The sequence below is a fragment of the Cydia splendana genome, chromosome 8 (assembly GCF_910591565.1).
Source record: "Cydia splendana chromosome 8, ilCydSple1.2, whole genome shotgun sequence".
Lineage (NCBI taxonomy): Eukaryota > Metazoa > Arthropoda > Insecta > Lepidoptera > Tortricidae > Cydia > Cydia splendana.
In genome coordinates this window covers 5,092,331-5,118,122 of record NC_085967.1, presented here as the reverse complement: position 1 = coordinate 5,118,122, position 25,792 = coordinate 5,092,331, and the positions used below count along the sequence as shown (strand labels likewise).

General features: G+C 40.1%; 1 protein-coding gene and 1 long non-coding RNA gene across 2 annotated transcripts; both read left to right on the top strand.

Annotated features, from left to right (window-relative positions):
• The first annotated feature begins 4,206 nt into the window (after positions 1 to 4,206).
• Positions 4,207 to 5,581, top strand: LOC134793044 (E3 ubiquitin-protein ligase TRIM37-like). Its single transcript, XM_063764569.1, has 3 exons — positions 4,207 to 4,386; positions 4,459 to 4,724; positions 5,569 to 5,581. The coding sequence occupies exons 1-3, from the start codon at positions 4,333 to 4,335 to the stop codon at positions 5,579 to 5,581; spliced, it is 333 nt and encodes a 110-aa protein (XP_063620639.1). The 5' UTR covers positions 4,207 to 4,332.
• Positions 5,582 to 17,773: 12,192 nt separating this feature from the next.
• On the top strand, positions 17,774 to 22,561 carry LOC134792729 (uncharacterized). The gene is made up of 2 exons (XR_010144471.1): positions 17,774 to 17,891; positions 22,360 to 22,561. It is a non-coding gene; the product is annotated as an uncharacterized LOC134792729 (long non-coding RNA).
• The last annotated feature ends 3,231 nt before the right edge of the window (positions 22,562 to 25,792 follow it).

The window sequence follows — 25,792 nt, the reverse complement described above, 5'->3', positions numbered from 1 at the left end:
TCCATATTAAATAAAAAATTCTAAAATTTTCAATAAGCCGCAAATGACAATTTGAATTGACGTACGTAGGGCGCGCTCAGCGGAAAAAAAATCATATTCGTTTTAGCTCGACGTACATTGCTGCTTTTCTTAGCGCAATACTGCTCTTTGAGTGTTGCCCTACTTTAGTTTGCTTTACATTGCTACTGACAAGATTTGCTTGACGCACTTTTTTTTTTTATACATTCACTACACTCGCCTCACACTAGCGATCAAAAGTACAAGGCCCCAATGTTGTCTGTTCTCTAACTAGTATCATTTCTCTCTCCTTGCTCTTTTAAAAATGCCGTTTGTCAAAAAAGGACAACCATACTGTTGACAAGATGGACTTCAAATCAAGGTGTCCCCTTTTTATAGCCGTAACACACTACCGCACCGCACCAAAGTCATTGTGGGACGCACATAAGTAAGAGGCAGAAAGAGATATCGCGTATTTATGTATTTTAATTAAGTACCAAAGAGAATATAATCACTACGGAGGCCCCATTCGCACGACAGCTTAAAAAGCGTTGCGTTAAAACCCGACGTTGGCGCTTTTTTACCGTTTCCAATATTTGTGTTCATATGAACGCTTAAAAATCACTTGTGAGTCGTAATGCCACGTACGCATCTCAGCAAAGCCATACTTTATTTGCTATTACGACGTATTATTTGAATATAGCTTGAATATTTCAGGAATTTGTAAGCATAAGTTGACATTTTTAAGGTGAAACTAATAATAATCTTGACGATTGACACCAACAATTGACACTTGACAGCCAACTGACAGCAGCGCCAGCGCTTTTTCAACGCTTGTGAGAACAAATACACGGATTTCCGTATGGTCTATTCAATTTGACGCCAACGCTCAACGCCGAAAATCGAACAGTGCTCGATAAAAAAGCGCCGCGCTTAAAAACCGCCTTCGTGTGAATACATGCATGGTTATCCATTTGTGTCATTCAAACGCTTTTTTAACGCGCGTTGAAAAAGCTGCCGTGCGAACGGGGCCTAAGAGACGGGACTTCCATACTAGCGACTTGATTGGTCTGTGTATATGTTTGGTTATCCAATCATTACCAACATGTACGACAAAGAACTGTCAAAGAACAATAGTACCAACATAACATACTTAAATAGTGTAGTATGCTACACGCTTGCGAATTTTATCGATATCGATAAATTGGGGAGGGTTGAAACATTGGCCCCTGTCAACAAATTTCGTACTCGAAATCAGGTTAGAATCGAGTCCACATTTAAGTCGTATGTTATATATAGTGTTCTTTGAGTGGTAGTAATACATGGTTGGACTTAAATGTGAACACGACTTTTATTTGTCAAAATAAAAATATGTAAAATGATTTTTTTTTAATAATTTATTATAATTAATTTAAAATACATCCCGACGGTTCGACGGTCCACAGGTAACAGAGGAAAATGTGTGTTCACCTGATTAAATGATTTTTTTTTATATATTATATTCTTGAATAATAAAATTAAGTCTTCCTTTACAACTTATTTGACCCACTGCCTGCATCTGAAAACATTTAATAATTAAAACAGACACACATACATTTTCTTATATTTTAGGTTAAAGTCTTAATTAATAGGGAATATTACGCAAAACTCTGCGTAGGTAGCGCCACTACCACTATCTGTCACAATCTGGGGGTCTACCGCGAAACAAGAAAATTGAAATTTCGTTATCTAACCTCTCTATCACTCTTGCATATTCGAGCGATAAAGAGGCAGATAACTAAATTTCGATTTTCGCGTTTACCAGTAGGCCCTTGTTAACAAACCGCCTTGATGCATCATTGTCATAATTTATAGTCTGTGAAATTTTGTCAAAAAACAGTTTAAGGCAGAGTATGTCTAAGTTAGTCTATGAATTTTTTAGAGTCGGTAGTGCTTCACTCTGGCGGCAGAACATTGCAGTAATATCCCCTATTACTAGATTCCAAAAATATATAATATAATGTCCATTCCATTAATACACAGATGATAGATAATTTTCCACTTAAAATATTCGGAGAAATAATTATAGTCATGTTGTATGCAAGTTACCAGGAAATTCACTCATTTTATTTGATTTACTATTTACATTGATAAAAAATTAGGCTGCAGTCGATATCGATACTTCGTATCGATACTTGTAGTACATCCCTAGTTCACAATGAAAGTGGATATGAAATATCTAATTTTCGATGTGTTTATAGCCTGCTACACCAAAATAAGGCTAAAAGTATCTAAAGCAATACTTACCGGTCTTCATCTAATGGAAATTTCGCCATAAATTAATCGGTACCTATTTCGTTCCGCTGTGTAGCGTTTATCGATATATAACATGATTAAAATAGACTTTTCACATCCCTAAAAACGCGTTTACACGTTACACATAGGCCCCATTCGCACGACAGCTTAAAAAGCGTTGCGTTAAAACCCGACGTTGGCGCTTTTTTACCGTTTCCAATATTTGTGTTCATATGAACGCTTAAAAATCACTTGTGAGTCGTACTGCTACGTACGCATCTCAGCAAAGCCATACTTTATTTGCTATTACGACGTATTATTTGAATATAGCTTGAATATTTCAGGAATTTGTAAGCATAAGTTGACATTTTTAAGGTGAAACTAATAATAATCTTGACGATTGACACCAAAAATTGACACTTGACAGCCAACTGACAGCAGCGCCGGCGCTTTTTCAACGCTTGTGAGAACAGATACACGGATTTCCGTATGGTCTATTCAATTGGACGCCAACGCTCAACGCCGAAAATCGAACAGTGCTCGATAAAAAAGCGCCGCGCTTAAAAACCGCCTTCGTGTGAATACATACATGGTTATCCATTTGTGTCATTCAAACGCTTTTTTAACGCGCGTTGAAAAAGCTGCCGTGCGAACGGGGCCTATCACAGCTTGAAACCACCAAAAACGGCGACACCTTGATTTGAAGTTCATCTTGTCAACAGTATGGTTATCCTTTTTTGACAAATGGCATTTTTAAAAGAGCGCGGAGAGAGAAGTGATACTAGTTGCTGCGCCCAAAGCGAACTGACAACGTTGGGGCTTTGCGCGCGACGGATTTTCTTTTTCAAATCGTATCTATACTTAGGCCAAGCGCGCACCACGACTTTTTGTCGCGCGATAATTTAGTCGCAGAAATGTAACGTATGTGTTTATATGGCAGTGCGCGCATATGCGACAAAAAAATCGCAGCGATTATAAAATTGTGATTTGTAACATTTTTCCGCGACTGCTCGCGACGCGATTGCCGCAAAGTGAATTGCAGCATAGGGAGTTGTATGGCCCTGCGCGCACTGCGATAATAAAATCGCACCCCGGACCTCAGTCGGCACTTCGCTCTCCAAGCCTCAACATGTCGGAACCTGCTTCTCCGATGGAGTCTCAAGATGAGACGCTAGATGTTGACCATTTAATTATGGAAATAGAAGGAGATCACCTTTGTGGTATAAATACTCAAAGTTATACGGCGATCGCATATTAAAGACACGTTTCATGACAAACGACTGGTACGAAATCCATGTTGAGAATGAACAAATCGACGACTTTTTCATCGCAGTGCGCGCAGTGAATTTTCTGCGATATATTACCATAACTATTTAATAATCTGTGATATTACAGCGCGATTCTAAAATCGTGTCGCAAAAATTAAAATCGTGGTGCGCGCTTAACCTTACTCTTAATAATAATAACCACATTCTTCGGGAATTTATTCAGTTGAGTAGGGCAACATTTCCTTTTTGTTTTTGTGATTATATGCTCTTTGGTTTTTATTTTGATTCGATTGCGATTGGAACACGGAAGTATCTTGGTCAAGCAGATCTTGTCAGTAGAAAAAGGCGGCAAATTTGAAAAATTTAGTCGCGAAGGGATATCGGCTCATAGAAAAATTGAATTACGCGCCTTTTTCTACTGACAAGATTTGCTTGACCATCTTATAGTTGGTTTCAAAGAGTATAAATACATATATACATACAAACCATACAAGCATGAACGCTGGAAACAATAATTACACTCTTTTTGTTTGGGCAGTCGAGTAATAAGTATGGTTGGTTTGTTTCTCGGTTCCTTTCGTACTGCATCGTACTTAGAGGATATAATCTCTTGGTCATATCAATATGTCTTTGGTCATATTCTCTAAGGCATCGTATGAACTATGAACTCGTTGACGAGCGTATTGTGAAATGTCTAATTGTTTTTTTTTTCCGAACAAGAGTATGATAATGAATGTCTAAATTATGGTGATAAACCGTTTGGATCCGGAATAAGGAAAGTAAATCCCTAAATATGGCCTCGAGGGGAGACAAAGGGAATGGAAATGGCGAGGAGCAGATTGTGGAGGTAGGTAATTGTTGGCCTAGATTTTGTTGAACAGTTAGGGGATGTGTTTTACGAGTTTGGGTATTTTTGTAGACGTTGGCGGAGGTGTTCCGCTGCTTCATATGTATGGACAAGCTGGTGGACGCGCACCTGTGTCCGCACTGCTCGAAGCTGTTCTGCTATGCCTGCGTTCGGCGGTGGCTGACGGCGAAGCGTTCGCGCTCGCAGTGCCCTCACTGCCGTGCCTCCTTGCACCTACATGAGCTGGTCAACTGCCGCTGGATTGAAGAGGTCACGCAGCAGATAGAGACCATGCAACAGACCAACTCTGCCACCCAGAGGGAGAGCTTTAGAGACAGGTATGTAAACAACTGTTGTTGCTATGGAAAGTATGGAATAAATTGCAATCTGTAGTTAGACTATAGTTAGCGTGAAAGCCTGAAAGGAATTGCGTTATTTCTATCCTTGAACTTTGTTTACAATGCAGAAAAAGCTCCAGTTCGAATCATAAGAGCTCGAGTTCGAATCACAAGAGTTCCAGCTCTAATCACAAGAGGTCGAGCCATAAGAGCCCGGCGAATAGTAGCAGCAGGTAAGGTTCAAAATATTACTAATTATTATTATTTTATTATTATTTATTTATTAATACACAGTACAGAGCTTGAATCTATACAGATCCCTGCAAAACTGTATTTACAGTTTGCCTGCAGGTAAAAGTCTCTACATACACGTAGGTATATTATACTTAATTATTATTTAATATATCTTATACCTTTAAACGAGCAATTCTTGTTTATTTATTTATATGTATATATATTTCGGGGATCTCGGTAACGACTCTAACGATTTCGATGAAATTTGCTATATGGGGGTTCTCGGGGGCGATAAATCGATCTAGCTAGGTCTTATCTCTGGGAAAACGCGCGTTTTTGAGTTTTTATGTTTTCCGAGCAAAGCTCGGTCTCCCAGATATTTTAACCTCCTACGACCCAGTTTCGAAGAGGGTACTTCCGAGGAAGACCCAACGTCCTAATATTAGAACTAATTAATAAAGTACTGAACGCCCAGACCAAAAATTGATCGTATCTATTTAACCGCAACATATACATATATTTAGCTGTCATATTTTAGGGGTGTTATAATATTGATTTAGGCTTGACAGACAAAAAGAAAAAACACCAATATCTTTTGTTCTTTATTCAGCACATTGGGCTGACACATATAATCTACACCGAATCGAACAGTCTTCAAAATCTTATAAAAAGGTTGTGTTTAAACACTTAATACTAGTAGAGATCAACAAAAATAGCTTTCAGCTTTATCTAAGTTACGATAATAAGGTTTCTTTGTTTTAGAAAGCTCAAATATTACACATAAAATTAAAATTTTTTCATCAAAATCAATAATAAAACAATAATATTTGTATCATAAAGTCTCATAATTGGCCTTTTTCTAAATAAAAACTCAAAAATCTTTCTGAGAATGGGAATTTAACAAAAAATAAACACGATAACAATACTAGTAATTACCATTATTGGCCTTTTTTACGATAGGAATTGAATAATCACGTAGGATACTTATGTCAATTTCTACACATAATATTACTAAACAAGTGGGAGTCGGACTCGCAAACGAAGGGTTCCGTACCATTATCTATAAAAACGGTCACCCATCCAAGTACTGACCCCGCCCGACGTTGCTTAACTTCGGTCAAAAATCACGTTTGTTGTATGGGAGCCCCACTTAAATCTTTATTTTATTCTGTTTTTAGTGTTTGTTGTTATAGCGGCAACAGAAATACATCATCTGTGAAAATTTCAACTGTCTAGCTATCACGGTTCGTGAGATACAGCCTGGTGACAGACGGACGGACGGACGGACGGACGGACGGACGGACGGACAGCGAAGTCTTAGTAATAGGGTCCCGTTTTACCCTTTGGGTACGGAACCCTAAAAGCAACTTATTGTATACCCGCGCAGCATACTAGTACTAGTACAAATAAATTATCGTCAAAAATACATATCGAATATGACGACATTGCGGTGAAATAACAGTATTTACACAAACATTATTAGTTTTTCTCAAATCAATACAAAATACAGAAAGTTACAAATAAAGATTTCAAAGATATTAATAAGTTGAACTAACCTCTTCTCGTTTCACGTGTCATTGCTGCGACGTTTCGTGACAGAAGACCGAAGATACCCCTCCCCGCTCACTTTAAGCAGTGCTGCCACAATGCCAAATATATCCACAGACTAACCGACAATGTAGAGATGACATGGCGGGTAATATAAAAATACCAGGTGCCAGTAAATATTTTGTTTTAGTACTATCACAGTGGGTCAATGCTCCAAGTCTCTGTTTAAATTCTTGGGCTTTCACTGCAAACTGATTTTGTCCTAGTATTATCACTTTGAACCCCAGGAGGATAATATAAGCACTTAAGTGACACTTGCACGCATGCAATTGTCACTTAAGTGTTTGTAGTAGGTACAGTTTTAATGCGCTTTTGAATTTTTTCTTATTTGGCTCATGCCGAATATTCTCGGGTAGACTATTTAGGAAATACGGAAGTCTTTTCCTAAGAGTTCTGTCACCAAAATAATTACTAACCCGGGGAACTTCAAATTTTCGCGCGGTTACTGTCCTTGTTTTATGTTCATGTTCTATTAAAAATCGGGCAAGTGCGAGTCGGACTCGCGCACGAAGGGTTCCGTACCATATAAAAAAAAAAAAACAAAAAAAAGCAAAAAAAAAAACGGTCACCCATCCAAGTACTGACCACTCCCGACGTTGCTTAACTTTGGTCAAAACTCACGTTTGTTGTATGGGAGCCCCATTTAAATCTTTATTTTATTCTGTTTTTAGTATTTGTTGTTATAGCGGCAACAGAAATACATCATCTGTGAAAATTTCAACTGTCTAGCTATCACGGTTCGTGAGATACAGCCTGGTGACAGACGGACGGACGGACGGACGGACGGACGGACGGACGGACGGACGGACGGACGGACGGACGGACGGACGGACAGCGAAGTCTTAGTAATAGGGTCCCGTTTTACCCTTTGGGTACGGAACCCTAATATTGAGCTATGTTCTTCATTGCCATGGTTGTTAACTACTAAAAGGAATTTATGCTTTTTAAAATTATACAAATTATGAATAATTTAGTATACCCGCCATAGATTTGCTTTTACAACTATGCCATGGTAAGCCGCGATAAGTCGCATTGCGGCAATAATTTTCAACTTACGAGAATTTGTCGTATATTATATTATTCCTCTTACGAGTATTTATTATCAGAATTAGACGTACATCGGCCTCGATATTATAGGCGCGTCCAAATCTAGAAAATGAAATAGTGCTTTTTCTAATATGGCTCTGTGCATTTTATTAGGTCTGAACTTTTCTAGAGAACCTATTTTCTGTATGATCCCACTACGCATGATACGATCAGACTTTCGGAGAGGCGCATTAGCCAGATCTAGGGTTACCAGATGGTCGGGATTTGGCGGGATTCTCCCGATTTTTAGCAGGTGTTCCCGATTCCCGACAAAGTGTAAACTGTCCCGAAAAACAGCTTCACGTTATAAAACAATAATTTCAAGTTCCGAACTGTCGTCGAGCGAGCGAGCTGACGTAGTGACAATTACTTTAATTTGAATGTATTTTTTTTAGAGATGCCCCGAATAGTGAATTTGGCCGAATACCGAATATTCGGCCCCTCTCTCGGCCGAATACCGAATATTCGGCCCCTCTCTCGGCCGAATACCGAATATTCGGCGACCGAATATTCGGCATGACATGCGAACATTTTGAGTCACAATTATTATGCAAACTGTTCGCCATCAAATAAAGCACTACGTTTGCTAAGATATATTTTTATGTTGAACAGAATTAATGAATGTATATTAGTGTCAATCAAATCAGACCCATGATAAAAATAAAATATTTTGTAATCGATAAATGCTCAAAAAAGTGCCTTCGTATTTAACTACTTTCCAAGAATAGGTACATTTTAAATATTAAATTTTTGGTAATTTTTTTTGTAATTTTTCTTTTTAGGTAGATGCAACAGATATTCGGTATTCGGCCGAATAGTAGGCAACATTTGGCCGAATACCGAATATTGGGCAAAGTGTCCGAATAGGCCAAATACCGAATAGTTGCCGAATCATGGCATCGTGGCAATCGTGGCATCTCTAATTTTTTTTTTCCCGATTAAGTCCCAAAATCCCGAAAAATTGATATTGTTTCCCGATAATAGCGCCTTTCGATCTGGCAACCCTAGCCAGATCTAAACGCACCTTACAATACAGTTAGCAACGAAAACACTAAGAAATATATACATTTTCACCACACCAGCTCGGAAAGACTTCTTCTTCTTCTTCTTCTTTATTAGGGGCTATATAAGGCTCCAAAGCCTATGTATCACTGCGACCATTCCTGATCTATTGTGATCGCCACCTATTACAACTCTCGATCCAACCCTGCAACTTCGAATAGCTGCAGGATCCTTTTGGTCTCGAGAGACTTTACCTCCTCCGGGCGTAATATGTGTCCGCCCAAGATTAGGTCACGAGTACGCATTAGGCAAGGGCACTCTGTGAGGATGTGCAAGGGCGTCTCCTCCGCCTCCATGCAGAGTCTGCACCGCCCTATGTCACGTTTCCCCATGGTGCGCATGTGCTTATTTAGGCCGCAATGCCCGGTAAGCACCCTTACCAAGTTGCGCAGTTGGTTCCTAGACAAGTCTAAGGCGTTCGAGGACGCCTTTTTGCTGAAGGCCTTGATAAGCGCTTTGGAATGGTTCAAATCTGTTGTTTCTCTCCAGAGTTGAATGGTTTTGTAGTGACAGTAGGTCTTTAGGGTGAGCCGCGTTAGGCTTTTGGGGATACCACAAAAGGGCTCAGGACTGTAGTTCTTCCCCTTAGCCCCTGCTCGCGCGAGTTCATCGGCCTTCTCGTTTCCTACTGTGGGAGTGCTGTGAGGTGATGGCAGGAACATTAAATAACGACCGTGTTGTGTTGAATAGGTATAATGTTTACTAGTTACATATAATTCTCTTATCCTATACACGTGTAGTTTCCCGGCTTTTTTCTCTGTGTGTCAAGTGTCAACATGACAGCTTAGTGTTGCCACACCACCCCCCCACGGAGAGAAATAACCCATTAGGCGATTAGAAATAACAAAAATCATCACGTTTGCTAAATGTCACCTTTCTACCAGATCGCGTGATAGGTGGCATTTGGGTAGTGGCATCCGCGGGAGCTTTGACGGGTTCATCCGTGCAAGGAGGTTTAGGCGATTGGACTCCGGCTGGCTTGACAATAGGCTTAGGAACGGGTAATTTATTCTGAATATGTGCCCTGGCTTCCGGTTCTGTAGCACTCGCCTCAATGAAGGCTGGCTTTACTCGGTCGACGCTTACCGCGACCTCCCTACTCTTGATGCGGAGTGTCAGAGTTTTGCCGTCGGATGACCGAGATACAATTTCGTATGGGCCTGTGTAAGGAGGTTGTAATGGGCGGCGAACAGTGTCGTCGCGCAGAAAAACGTGAGTCGCTGATGACAAGGCTTTGGAGATGAAGATAGCTGGTTTCGAATGACGTGAGGCTGGAATAGGCTGTAGAGCTGCCATTTTTCGTCGAAGTTGGGTGACATAGTCGGCTGGGTCTTCCATTCTCGCTAGGGCAGGATTTAACATATCTCCTGGTAAACGCAAGCTTTCGCCGTAGACCATTTCCGCGGCAGTAGCATTAAGGTCTTCTTTGAATGCTGTCCGCATGCCTAGTAGAACGAGAGGTAGAGCTCTTACCCAAGAATCGGCGTGGCACATGAGAGCGGCCTTCAGCTGCCGATGGACTCGCTCGATCATACCATTGGCGCACGGGTGGTATGCGGTTGTCCTGATGCGCTTCGAGGAAAAGGTTTGTGTGAGGCGGCGGAACAGATCGGACTCAAATTGAGTTCCTTGGTCTGTTGTAATTATTGACGGCACGCCGAAACGAGACACCCACTCTCGTATGAATGTATCAGCTACTTCCTCCGCCGTGATAGTACGCATGGGCCATACTTCCGGCCATCTTGAGACTCTATCTATGGCCGTCAAACAGTAACGAAATTCATTACACACTGGAATTGGTCCCACAATATCTATGTGAATGTGCTGAAAACGTCCGGATGGCTGAGGAATGTGGCCGATGGGTGCTGAGATGTGACGTGTCACTTTAGCTCGTTGGCACTCGAGGCACGACTGGGCCCATCTTCGTACGTCGTTTTTAATTGATGGCCAAACATATCGGCTCGTCAGCAATTTAATGGTGGCGCGGACTCCCGGGTGACTGAGGTTATGCAACTGTTCGAATGCTGCTCGGCGAAACGAAGGGGTTAAGTAGGGACGGGGCTTTCCAGTTGATACGTCACACTGGATGGAAGTTTCTGTGCCAGGAAGTGTGATCCTTGTTAGGTTAAGGCTGGAATTTCCTTGGTACAAAATCGCGAGGTCTTGGTCGGACTCTTGTGATTTAGCGAGTGCCACGTAATCAACGTCTAGTGAAATAGCTTCAATGCGCGACATTGTGTCCGCGACCACGTTGTCTTCACCTTTGATGTAACGAATGTCCGTAGTAAATTGTCCTATGAAGGAGAGTTGGTTCAGCTGTGATGGTGGAAGCTTCTCTCGACGCTGTACGAAAGCGTACAGCAGCGGCTTGTGGTCCGTGTAGATAGTTGCGTGCTGAACCTCGAGTATGTAGCGGAAATGCTGTACGCTTTCGTACACCGCTAGCAACTCTCTATAATATGCCGGCCACTGCGACTGCTGGGAGGTCAGTTTCCTGCTAAAGAAAGCGAGAGGGCACCATTGACCGTTTACGAGCTGCTGAAGACAGGACCCAATGTGGATGCTAGATGCGTCTGTGAAAAGCCCGAGGGAAGCGCCGTCGGTGGGGTGTTGCAATAGGGTAGCCTTAGACAGGCTCGCCTTGCATTCCTCGAAACGCAGCAAAAGTTCGGGTGTCCATAAGAATGGTTTTGCACCTTTACCATTTATGGCAGCGACATCGATGAGAGGAGCTTGTGATCGGGCAGCCTGGGGTATGAATCTGCGATAATAATTAATCATGCCAAGAAATCGGCGCACACCCTGGACGGTCTTCGGAGGGGGAAAATCGAGTAGGGCTTGGATTCGATCTTGTGGAGTCTTAGTACCTTCTGAGCTGATTTGGAAGCCTAAAAACTTGACTTCCCTGGCACCAAACACGCATTTTGACGGATTAACTACTACGCCATAATCTTGTAGCCGTTTGAACAAAATATTTAGGTGTTCTTTATGAAGCGTCTCGTTTGTTGAAAATACCAAGATGTCGTCAACATAGGGGAATACGAAATCGAGACCCCGCGTGACCTCGTCGATAAATCTTTGAAAAGTTTGGCCGGCGTTCCTTAACCCGAAGGTCATAAAAGGAAATTCGAAGAGGCCAAACGGGGTAACGATAGCCGTTTTTGGGATATCTTCTTCGGCTACGGGTATCTGATGGTATGCTTTAACCAAGTCTAAGGTTGAAAAGATCTTGGCTCCGGCGAGATTATGCGTGAAATCGTTAATATGCCGGACGGGATACCGATCTGGAATGGTCCTCGCGTTTAAAGTCCGATAATCGCCGCACGGGCGCCATGACTCGTCCTTCTTCAAAGCCATATGTAGCGGTGAGGACCAAGCGCTTTCAGAAGGTCGAGCAATACCGCTGCGCACCAAATCCTCAAATTCTTTCTTGGCGGCTGTTAGTTTTTGGGGCGCTAAACGACGTGGACGGCAAGAAAGGGGCGGTCCGTCTGTTGTCCGGATGTGGTGCACTGTATTGTGCTTTATAACGCGTGGAAGACCAGGCGGTTTAACGATATCTGGGAACTCAGTGAGCACTTGTGCAAATACCGATTTTTGAAAATTTATGGCTTTAACACTTGAGTGATCTGTAATAGCGACTGAGGCTGCAGCATTTAAACCCGTAGTACCATCGACTAATTTCTTTTTGTGACAGTCTGGTAAAAGGTGATAGTGCGCCAGGAAATCAGATCCTATGATTGCGGTGCTGACATCAGCAACCACAAATTGCCAAGTAAATTCGCGCCGCAGTCCTAAATCCAAGGTAAGTTTTATTGTACCATAAGTTTTTATGCTGCTTTCATTCGCTGCACTGAGTTCCCAGTTAGTAGGTTTTCTGTGTTTAAGCCAGCGTTGAGGGTAGCAGCATAAGTCAGATCCACTGTCTATTAAAAACTTTTGATTAGTGCATTTATCCCTAATAAATAAGCGGCGGCTATAAGTTTTTAACATGGAGCAATCAGTAGCCGCACTTACTGATTGCGGTTGGAGTTTTCCTTCCAGTTGCAAGGAGGGACGCATTTGCTGGCTCTTGTGCCATATCTCCTATGGTACCAGCATTTTCGAGTTGCCGGGGATCCATTTCGGCTTCTGGTTCTTGAAGATGATCGATTACGGGAGCGGCTTCTGGTGTTAGAGCCAGCAAGGCTGGCTACTTGCATGGACAGTTGTTCGATGCACTCTTTGAGCGAGGCCATCTCGCTTGGTGGACAGCTACTGTCAATTTTGTTGACTTTTGACGAGCCTGGTGACACCTCGATTATATTGTCAGCCAACCCCGCTAGTTTTTCTAGGGAAAGATCAGTGTGAGCAGCAAGAATAGCCTGAACATTATTTGGTAAGCGCCTCATCCAAAGCTGCCGCAGGAGGGTTTCATCTTTTGTTGTCCCTGCAAGAGAGCGGAGCCGTCTGAGGAAAGCAGAAGGCTTGCTGTCACCAAGTTCTTCCTCACTAACTAGCCTCTCTACTCATTCCTGCTCTGATACAGCCAGTCGTCTAATCAACTCTTTTTTTAAAGTTTCATATTTGTCTTCTTTAGGAGGATCTAATACCAGGTCCTCAATCTCTCCAATCAGCTTTTGGTCTATAATACTAATCACATGACTGAATTTAGTCATATCACATTTTATTCCTGCAACATGAAATTGGCACTCCGCCTGGGCAAACCATACTTTAGGTTTGTCTGCCCAGAACGGAGGTAATTTTACAGATACTTTGCACACTTTATCTCCAGTGGCCGGTGTAGGTGTGGGTTGGGGGGAAGCTTGATGTCCCTGCAGCTGAGCTTGTAGTGCTTCATTCCTGCTCTGCAGGTCTGCCAGCTGTTGTCTGAGTTCCTCTGCCGACATGGTTCGGGGAATAAAATATGTGCTCAAATGCAAATGCCACCACCCAAATATGGCCTAAATATGACACACCACACAAACAATTTCAGTTAGTACAACAGGCAAACGTTATGATAATAAACAAACACAGAAAACATTCATACAAAAAAATAGCAATATAGGTTAAGATACAAAAACAGATTTTATTTTTAAATACATATAAGTATGTACTAAATGCAATGAAGGTTAATTTGAAGGCTTTGTAAGGCAAAACAAACGTAGTACTCAATAGTCCATGAATGAATAAAATAGTTAACACAATAAAATTCTTTTTTTTTTTAATTTAAAAGCAAAGGTGAGTTAAACGGGTTATGTTAGGTAATTAATTAATGATGTACATGAAATGGTTAAAATGTTAATTGTCCTCAGAACACCAGCTTGATATAATGCACCACACGTAGAACACGAGATTATATAGCGTTGTAGGAATCAGTTTTTATAAAAGGTACTTATTTTACTTACAAGTGTCCCTTGGGTTATGTAGCACGGCCTGGTTCGGTTCCTTAGGCAAAATCACTCACGTAAAGCTTATATATTACGCACACTTGCACTTCACCACTCTTACAAATCCGATCTGCAGTCGGCACGACGATCTCGACGGCGAAATGCGTAACGCGTCTGGTGCTGATCCGGGCAGCGTCGACCTGACGCTAATTCCTCGCACGGCTCGCACCCCGCTATCACGGGGCAGCTGTCGGCCTGTGCAAAGACGCCAAACACTATGTAGGCACCAAACTTCTAGGAATCTGCCCTCGTCGGACACGAGTCGCACGCGCAAGCAAATCGGGCTCCTCCACTGCGCAACTTCGGTGGTCACCAATGTGGGAGTGCTGTGAGGTGATGGCAGGAACATTAAATAACGACCGTGTTGTGTTGAATAGGTATAATGTTTACTAGTTACATATAATTCTTTTATCCTATACACGTGTAGTTTCCCGGCTTTTTTCTCTGTGTGTCAAGTGTCAACATGACAGCTTAGTGTTGCCACACTACGATACCCGCATGCCCCGGGACCCAACGTAGAACAACCTTGTTCCTGGCTCCAAGGTTGTTCAATAGTTGCCTGCAGTGCAGTTCTCAACCAGCCTCGATGTGGTGACATCGGAGGTTAGAGCTAAGAGTGCCGCCTGGCTATCCGAATGGATATAGATAGTATGGTTGCCGTAGTTGCTTTGGCGGTGCGGCTGCGGAAAGACTTACTTTGCACTTCAAAAACTGATAGCAAAGTTGCATTTTATTCACATGTGAGGCAAAGTAATCAAATGCAAATTTTCAGTTGTTTTCTTATGTTTGCTGGTAGAATTGACTTATAAATGATGATTTTGGATGATAAATATTTAATAACATTCATTTGGGTTTGATTTTTAGTGTCCGACCGAAGGTTCGGTTTCGGTTTCGGTTTCGGCCAGTTTTGGCCAAAAAATCATGTTTCGGCATGTGCCATATTTTTCGCCGTAAAAATATGGCAAACCAGAGTTGAATTTGAACTGCTCTAAATTGAAAATGGCTGAATGGATTAGTCCAAATTTTATACAAAATGATTGTGAATATTCTCTATACTATGTCTAAAAATAATTAACCAAATATATCCAAAAATAAGAAAAGTACATCAAGTTGAATAACAGTATATTCTGTTAGTACAGTCACAGAATAACTAATAGTACTACCGTACAGAAAATTCACTCCTTCACAAAAGTCAGCTTTAGGTATAAAATTATACCTATACTCGCCGCCTGCAACAAAATTGAAACTTATAACCGCGCACGAACGGTGAATCTTCATTGCACGAGCGTCACGTGACACGACTATCGTGCGGTCGAGCGGCAGCCCACTGCCATACGCCTGCCCTGCCCGGGAGGGCGCCGGCCAAATGTACCTAAACTGCGTAGTGACACCCCCTGGTACAGTCACAGATTATATAATAGTTCTTACGAACAGATACTTATCTCTTAAAGAAAACGCAAATACCTACCGTTTTGATACCTACACAAAAATACAATGGACTGACCTTCAGCGCGCCGCTCCCCGCACCGCGCGCACCGGCACAACGCTAGGGTTGCCGACGCGACGCTTATAAATTTTAATTCGTGTGAAGACCGGTGTCTAATTCGATTGATCAAACTATCAAACTAACATTAGAACTTACCATAAAGTATATAAAAGCATAGCGTTAAATAACTACATTTAAGCAAGTTGCAATAATTTATAATATTCCGTTTATGCGTTAGGTTAGATTAGTGTTTGCGAAATACTCATTTTAAAAGGTCATATGTCCCTGCAGTGACCGCAGAGTTTACGCCGTTTTATAAACCACGCAATGAACCCAGCAAGAATTAGTTTTAAAACTTCGTGTCATTTAAAACCAGATATAGATTAATGTTACACAATAAAGAAAAATAATAGAGAACCCATGATTACATGTAATTCATTATAAGATAACCAGAGCATAAATGAGTACCTATTTTCCGGTGTAAAATGAAGATCTTACTGTCGATAAAATGATCATTTACCAAGTTAGCTACATATTTCAAATAGATATCTGACTATAGGTACATTTGTCGTAATAAACACTACATGTTTAATTAAAGTAATTCAATAGTACCTACGTAGCTTGTAACTATCGTAAAAATTGTCAGTGCGGCGCGCGGTAACGTGCGTACGTGAGCGCGTGTGGCAACCAACTGGCTTGCTTTTCTACCGTGAACGGGAACAGAATCGTAGGTATAAATCCGAGCTCGCGCGGTACAGTAGACTACCTACTAAATACTATTTTTTTTACTGAAAACATACCAATGTGGGGTATGAAAAGAAAGGCCTTTGTCAGCTGATTACAAATATATTTAAACGCCCAAATAGTGGAAATGTTATAGTATGTTATATATTTGTAATTTACTTATAAATCGCTTTCATTTAATACCTCACATGGTATGTTTTCAGTAAAAAAAAAGTATTTTAGAAGTTTCCCATAACAGTAAATTAACTGCTATTCAAATTGATGTACCTATTTCTCTTATTTTTTAATATTTCTGCCTAATTAATGAACATTATATAGAGGATATTCACACTCACTTCACTTCGTATGTATTTTAGAATAATCCATTCAGTAGTTCTCAATCTAGAGCAGTTCAAAATCAACTCTGCATTGTGTGATTTTTTGATGTTTTCGGTCGGCCTAAAGCAAAGGGGGTGCACAAAAATCACAATTTTTTAGACCAAAAGTGCAAAATATATAGTAATCGTAAAAGACTCAATCAAAACGCTAAAATAAGCATGTTTTGTAGGAAAAACTTTTCTCTAAAATCGAAAATGGCCAAGATATTTGACCCGAAAGTTGGGGAAAATCTAGGACTAAAAATTTCGAATTTCGATGAATGTTGTGTCATTATAACACCTATTTTTTATTGTGTTATCGTAGAGAATACGCTAAAATAAGCATGTTTTGTAGGAATAACTTTTCTCAAATATCAAAAATGGTGCTTGTTGATGCTTATTTTAGCGTATTCTCTAGGATAACATCATGAAAAATAGGTGTCATAATAACATCACTCTGATGATTTTTTTTCTAAGTGCTGCACCCCCTTTGCTTTAGTCCAACCCGGTATAAACCTTTTCGGTCCTACGAAAATCGTAAATAAGGTAATTTCTACGAATTGGCATCTCCTCTAAAAAGCGGTTTGTGACATATTTTCAACGATTTTCACAAGTCTACAAAAGGTTCGGTTTCGGTTTCGACTGAAACTGGGGCTAAATCCGAACCTTCGGTTTCGGCAAAAAAACATGTTTCGGTCGGACACTATTGATTTTACTAAAGTATTTGAAAGTATTTATTTCAGTTTACTATTGATTTTGTTTGCTATTTTACATCTAATATTTGCTTCGGGTTGGTGTGGTGAAAAATTTTGTGATTTACTCGGGGGGCAAATTTTGTTTAACCCTCGTGCTTTGAAACCCTCGCAACGCTCAAGATTCCATTTTCGAACTACTTGCTACGCTCGTGGTTGAATTTTGGAATCTTTCCCTTGCTCGGGTATCAATATTAGCACGAGCGGTTAAACAATAACTTTGCCCTCTTGTAAAACAAACAACTATTTCTTTCCAGTCCATCAAAGAACCGCGAGAAGCACCACAAGTCGACCGACACGTCCAACGTCCAACGTAACAAGTCCACCGGCGACAGCAAGCGCCTCTCCGGCAACCGCCACAAGCGCTCCCGCGACGATTCGCGCGAGGATCGTAGCTCTAAGAAGCAAAAGTAAGTACGACTCTACTTTTATTATATTTATTTTTGTACTCATCTAACGAATACCTGGGGAAAACCTGGGGGTATCGTTTGACCATCGTTTGACCAACAATTAACGTACCGCGAACATGCGATAAATGTCGCTAAGGGGTCATCCATTAATTACGTCACACGAATTTCTAGGTTTTTTGACCCCTCCCCCCCTCCTTGTCACATTTGGTCACATTTGGCAAACCCCTCCCCCCTAGTGTGACGTCACATTTTTTGTACGAAATCACCAAATCGAATTAAGTAAGTACCTAAGTATTATTAATATTTTATCAAAATATTTTTGACGATATAAATATTAGTAATTTTATAACCCAAAACTGCTTAGGAAAGAAAATTATACGAATAAAAACGATTATCGTTTTAAAAACTTGTTATTTAAATGTACAGCGAATAAAATAATTTAAATAAATTTTCGGTTACTGATGAATTTAAAGTGACGTCACAAAGTTTGTGTCTCCCCCCTCCCCCATGTCACAATATGTCACATTTTCTTGACCCCCTCCCTCCCCCTAAACGTGTGATGTAATTAATGGATGACCCCTAAGAGGGCGGCTCAAAAACTGGGATTCGTACTGCGTAATTCTCGGCCATTTTCGCCCATAGCTCTGCGCGCTCTATATTCGGCTCTCGTTCGTAGTGTAGGTATTAGAAACGAGTGCAACAGTTTGCATATCTCTCGAAAATTCTTATATACTCTTGCTCGAAAGGGTTCAGAAAATTCAATTCAATTCAATTTATTTATTTATTTAATAAAGATAACAATGATCTTATTTTTGTTAGTAGATACATACTTAAAAATAATGTTAGTTTAGTACTTAAAAGCTAAATTTGACTTTACATTTAAGACGATCGGTAGGCCCAATGCCCTTGAGCGTCTGGGTGGAGCTAAGCGCTCTGTACCCGCACCACCCGCTTACCCCGCTCACTGCGATCGTACGTGAATTTTGTATCGCTGCACCGCCACGAGGTTCAAAGAATAAGATACAGCCCAGAGGCGCGCAGTTGGCGCTATACTTGTATAATCTTTTGTTTGCGGATATTTTGTTGTTTGATTATGAGTAGATCATGCATTTAGTGGAGGTCGTAAATTTTGTTTATTTTAAAATCTCATAACTGTACAATTTGAATGGAAATCCGTTCATAAAGTGAAAACAATGTGCATTATTTAATTAATAATGTATAAACGGAGATTAACGGACGGATGTTTATATAAAAAAAATAACTTTATTTGACCACGAAAATGATGACTTCAAATTGTCATTTTTGTAACCTCTTAAATACATAGCTTTAAGGACTAACATATAAGTTGCAGTGAAGACTGATATCAGTTGCAAGCAATTGAGATCAGTCTTCGCTGTCTGAAGAAAATATATTTTTGAATATCGTTTTACGGCAATATGGTTCACCGTCACACCGCACATTAAGGCTAGCAGCTGAACTTCTAGATGATCGACGTACACACATGTTGTTGCCCAGAGTGGGTGAGGTCTGTAGCCGTCGTTTGTCGGAAGCGATGGGATTTTTAGGACTGGTGTTAGCAGAATCACTAAATGGCGTTTGAAGTATACGCGATGTTCTTGGCTTTGGCTGTTGTGGCGATTCAGCAGACGATAGAAGTGACAGGGAATCGGAAAGCGATACTGGTGGCAGTGAGTCAGAACAGAAAAGAATCAGGACAGTAAATTTATCGCATCAGCTAAGGCCCTCTCATGAATCTTTATTGTTTTATAATATAATATTTTTCTCTAGCTTTTCACCTTTCTTCTTCCAGAACAGGATTTTTTTAATTTTTGCCGTCATGTTATAGGTGAAAACACTTAATAAATCTTTATCGTGGTCTTAAATCAGTTTCGTGATCTATAGCACCACGAAAGAGAGGACTTCTTACTTTCGCGGCTTTGCAGTAAATAACCTATAGGTTTGAAGAAAATGTAATCGATATTGTATAATTTAACTGTAAATGACACAGCATCAGCGTAACATTATATTTATTTACTCAATACTCACCAAATTAAAACCGTAACGAAATTGACGCTCGATCTTTGACGCAAATTTCGCGTGAACCTTTATTTACATAAATTATTCAAAAATAACGATGGATTGCGGTTGATATTGTCCTTCAATGTGAGACAGTCTTATTTCGAAATAGCTTTATAGTTACAAAGATGATACACAGGCCTGCTATGACCCCTTTTATTGTTAAAAATATTACTAAATAAGTGTGACCACGAAAATGATAGTGTATTTTGGAACAACGGGAAATGTAAAAAATATAATCTTATCTTATCAATGACCTAATTTTTTATGTTTGTTGCATGCATAGTATAACACAATTATGAACAATATACCCACAGTAAACAGCAATTTTTTGTTTACATTGTATTTTTAACAATATTATAAAGTAGTCAGGGTATGATCCGAACCGGACCACGTAACATGACGTTCGTGCAGAAAATTTAAAATATTATCAAAATAAAGATAAATTATAATAAAATCTATTCACTATAAGTTTAAGTGATAACATCCTAAACAACTTTAAAAAATAAACTGTATTTTTCTAAATTATGATTGAAAATTTGAGTCTGAACACAATTCAACCCCTTTAAATAATGACCCGTATGTATACTTACTTTTCTCAAAAAATGCGTGGAAGTAGGTACTTATAAATGTTCAAATAAGGACGGGACGTAATGACAATATTTCCACGCATGTTTGAGAAAACTTAATTTACTTAATAAACTAACATCATTTTAATAGGTAACAATTCGTCCAATGTAATGGTTTCTGAATCAAACTATATAGTATATACCTACATCATAAGTTGCCAATGTTGATCAATTACATAATTATTATTTTTTAGCAATCGAACTTTATTAAAAACGTTAAATTTTAATGGCAATATGTCGGCGCATGTTCGAAATCATTTTTTATAAAATTCAAATGAAGCTTTCTCAAACATAAGTGGAAATATTGTCATTAGGTTTGTAATAATAGGCTGCGAAACACCGTGTTACGCGCGCTAAAGCGCGTCACAACCAAATCAACTTTCTGCAGTTATTTAATCTTTGCCCACAATAACTCCAATTTTATTGCACTTGGGCTCAGCACAAGCATGCAGAATACAAGGAAGGCACGGAGCGACGAGCGACACAGCCTCCTCGTCTCAAAGCTAGCACACGACTGCCGTGCCGTGCCGGCCACGCCTTTTTCGAGCTACATACGCACGAAATATTGAAAAATATTCGAACTCTTAAAAAAAAATTGATAATTAATATTATTCTACGTTGCATTTGTAGTGTCGGTTAAAACATTTAATAATAACTTTAATCGAATAAACCGTTTAGTAGAAATAGGCAAAGTTAGTCGCAAAACGGCCTCTCGTAATGTTTTTTTTATTTTTCGAAAAATTAGAAGTTGCAGGAAAAAAGTCAAACGTTACAAATGTTGTACATAAAACGTAGATTCATATATATTTTTTTCACAATTTTTTGTTGAACCGTTTTGAAGATATATACTCTAGAAAGTAAGAGTTTACGGCCAAAAACGGCGCGTAGCGCCTTAAAATTATTTCATTAATTACAGGACAACACACATAATCAACAAAAAGTAAGTAAAGGTATTTACGTCACTTATACAAAAAACAATTTACTTATTATCCATACATGTACCTGACGCGTTTTCTGCTAAGCATGCTATAGGTACGAATCACTAGACCCCAGACGACACCTAGCAGTAGCGAAGCTCGCCCTAGGCACAGTATAATAAATAGTACTAACCCTAGGCGTCATCCATAATAGGGTGGATTGTGTAGCGCGTGAGGTGGTGCTAGTGTGTGAGGTGGTAAGACTGTATGCAACTGATGCAAACGGGCGACTGCGACAGCGGCCTGGGCTATAACTGCGGGCATTTTTCTCTGTCACTCTAATTACGCCTTCATCGGAGTAAAAGAGAAAGATCCCCGCAATTTGCGAATTTCGGTTTTCGCGGTAGCCCCTCTGCTGTGCCAAGCGCCGCTACACACCGCACTCACGCTGCTCAACTCAATGGCACCGCACCACACATTGATGTGTTCGCATCCAAGTGGTCAGCTTGTAGAACAATGTAAATGAATATTTGAATCGCTGTATTAATTAAGTAGTGTAGTGTAGTGAATATAAAAAATAGGTTAAGTAATGTTGGTTAGTATTTAAGATGGTAATGTATTGGCGAACGCTGTAATTACATTTTTTTTAATAATAAACAATAAACGAACCTACAGTGTTTGAAATAAAGAAATCGTCAAGACGTTCTATAAACTTCACATGAATTGAAATATGTTTGGATTTTTTGGGAAAACCTTGTAAATTCGTGTTGGCGTTCAAAGGGTTAATCTTAAAAGTTATCATAATTTATAAGCATAATTCTAATGATGGCATATTGCTTGTTTCAGGATATAAGAAGTTAAACTGTCTCAAGTAGCGGAGTTAAACGGGTCTCAATCCAACGACTCGCGTCTTAATTAATTTTACTGTTAGTTTACCGTGTCCGTCTGTATGTTCAAAATCAGGTTGCCTGTTTGTATGTATGTAGATTAATTCGATTCCATTACTTTAATTTATAAAAACACTTGAAATAAATGTAAAATTTTATTATCATCATGTTTTATTTCTCTGTCAATGACGCGCGAAAGCTTCAGGCGCTTCAAGCGATTCAGGGAAGATTCCATATAACATCTAGATAGAATAATTATAATAATTTTTAAGAAAAAAAAAACCGACTTCTATGGGGCCCGGTCGGTGAAAGAGTATTGTAATGGTGCACTATGTAGAAAAGGAGGTAAAACCACCCACTTTTCTAGTAGCATTTCGTTTCTGTAAAGCCCCCTCCAGACTATGCGAGTGAATCGCGGGCGAAGCCGCGAACGCGAGTGTGGCGTCGATTTCGCAGATTGTTCACGCCTTCGCGCCTTGTTCTCCGTTTTTTGTCGGTATTTAGGCCCGCGTCAAAGGAGACGCGAAGCGCGAACTTGCAAGACTCCACATTACACAATATTTTGGCTCCTCTGTGGCAAGATAAATATTAATTATATTATGATTATATTATATTAAGCAGCTATATTCTACGGTTTTACAATAAAACAAAATGGAAAAACAGCTAAATCACGTATGATGCCATAGATAACTAACAGTTAAACTCGATCAGCTGTTGCTTTTCCGCCATATTGCCGCTAACCAAACTGCGAAATCACCGTGAAGTGTGCGAGTGTGGAGTCATATGTCAACTTCGCGTATGTTCGCTCCGCGACGTCAGGCCGCGATTCACGCACATAGTCTGGAGGGGGCTTAAGGGTCGCAGTTCTAACCTAACCCACTTTTATTCGGTTCTGTGAGGATCGCAGTTCAAACCTAACCTAACGGCGCATGCGGTGCAGTATACGGGGGTTTGAGCGGGAGGGTTTTGGCATCATCATACTTTATACCTACATTTTATGGTAGGTAATCATAGTGGTTTATTTAGTTTATAGTTCGTTTTTTTAGCATTAGAAAGAACTTGAAAGAAGGTAAGCGATCTTGACATGTCTTTTAATTGAAAACCGCTTTTTAAAAATCAATAACTATTACCAGCTATTACTTATGAAAGCAGAAGAATATAAATGATTGTATTAGATTCATAATTGGGGGTCATCCATTAATTACGTCACACGAATTTCTAGGTTTTTTTACCCCTCCCCCCCTCCTTGTCACACTTGGTCACATTTGGCAAACCCCTCCCCCCTGGTGTGACGTCACATTTCTTCAACGAAATCGGTAAATATTTATTTAATATTTTATCAAAATATTTTTGACAAGAAATATTAGTAATTTTATAACCCAAAACTGATTAAGAAATAAAATTAAACGAATAAAAACGATTATCGTTTAAAAACCTTGTTATTTAAATGATAATTAGCGTATAAAATAATTTAAATACATTTTCGGTTACTGATGAAGTTAAAGTGACGTCACAAAGTTTATGACTCCCCCCCTCTCCCTTGTCACAACATGTCACATTTTCTTGACCCCCTCCCTCCCCCTAAACGTGTGATGTAATTAATGGATGACCCCTTGTTACATATTTGCCGTAATGATAGATAGATAGATAGATAGATAGATAGATTTCCGGGTCAAGGTCCGGGTCTGAGTCCGAGTCCGGGTCCGAGTCCAGGTCCAAGTCCGAGTCCAGGTCCAAGTCCGCGTCCAGGTCCGGGTCCGGGTCCGAACCGGATCCGGGTATGAGTCCGAACCGGATCCGGGTATGAGTCCGGATCTGGAGTATCTGGACCCGAGTCCGGATCTGGACTCGGGTCCGGGTCCCAGTCCAAGTCAAAATCTAAATTCGAAATCACCAAACGTGTACAATGCGTCGTTGAAGAGTTCTGTTCTGATCATCGTCAGCAGTTCCACTTCATCAAATGCGACAGTTTTTAATGTTAAATACAGAAAATTCTATACGTATGCTTTTAAGATTTGAGGAGTTCCCTCGATTCCTCATGGATCCCATGTTAAGAATTTGAGCTTGACATAAATATGGCTTAAAAACCTAACTTGCTTAACAAACATAACGAAGAGGAAAAATCGCCAAACGCGACCTATGCCGACGCTTTAACGACTTAAAGAGTTTCGTTCTGGTCATCATCAGCAGTTACACTTTCTCAAATGGCACTTTTATGAATGTATATGCTTGATTTGTTGATAAAAACACTATATGTATGCCTTTAAGATTTGAGGAGTTCCCTCGATACTTTATGGATCCCATCATCAGAACTAGAGCTTGACAGAAATGTGGCTTAAAAACGAAACTTGCTTAACACACATAACGAAGAGGACAAATCGCCAAACGTGAACTATGGGTCGTTGAAGAGTTCTGTTCTGATCATCATCAGCAGTTCCACTTCATCAAATGCGACTGTTTTTAATGAAAATGCTTGATTTTCTGATGAAAATACAAGAATCTCTATACGCATGCCTTTAAGATTTGAGGAGTTCCCTCGATTCCTCATGGATCCCATCATCAGAACTGGGTTTTGACAAAAACGGGACCAATCTGTATGCATATACATACAATCAAAAAAATAATTTTTAAAATCTGTCCAGTAATGACGGAGATATGGAGTAACAAACATAAAAAATAAAAAAAATAAAAAACATACAACCGAATTGATAACCTCCTTGTTTGAGATTTGGAAGTCGGTTAAAAACGTTAAAAAAGTAAAAATGATGGTCAAGCAAATCTTGTCAGTAGAAAAAGGCGCGAAATTTAAATTTTCTATGGGACGATATTTGCCGCCTTTTTCTACTGACAAGATCTGCTTGACCCAGTATAGCTTAGTAATTTTTATTTATAAATCCCAATGTAAGCGGTATCCAGACGGGATGATCAAATCGACCGATTTGATCAGAAATAAAATTGGCGTCAATCTCCAATTTAATCACCAATTTTAGATTTACGGTGATATTAGAGCTCTAAATTGAAAAAAATGCCCCAGAACGAAAATACTGGCGTCATAAATTGGTATTCTTGCGTCCGCACCTCATTTAATCCGTAAAGCCCCCTCCAGACTATGCGCGTGAATCGCGGGCGAAGCCGCGAACGCGAGTGTGGAGTCGATTTCGCTGTCTGCGCATAGTCTGGAGGGGGCTTAAAGTAGCTAACACACTATCGCACCGCACCAAGGTCATTGTGGGACGCAGCCATAAGTTAGAGGGAGAAAGAGATATCGCTGTCTCCCTCTTACTTATGGGTGCGTCCCACAATGACCATGGTACGGTGCGATAGTGTGTTAGCTACTTAATATCGGTCATTATAGGCGGTTGAATTCGGCGAGCCAAATTGGCGTTTGCGTC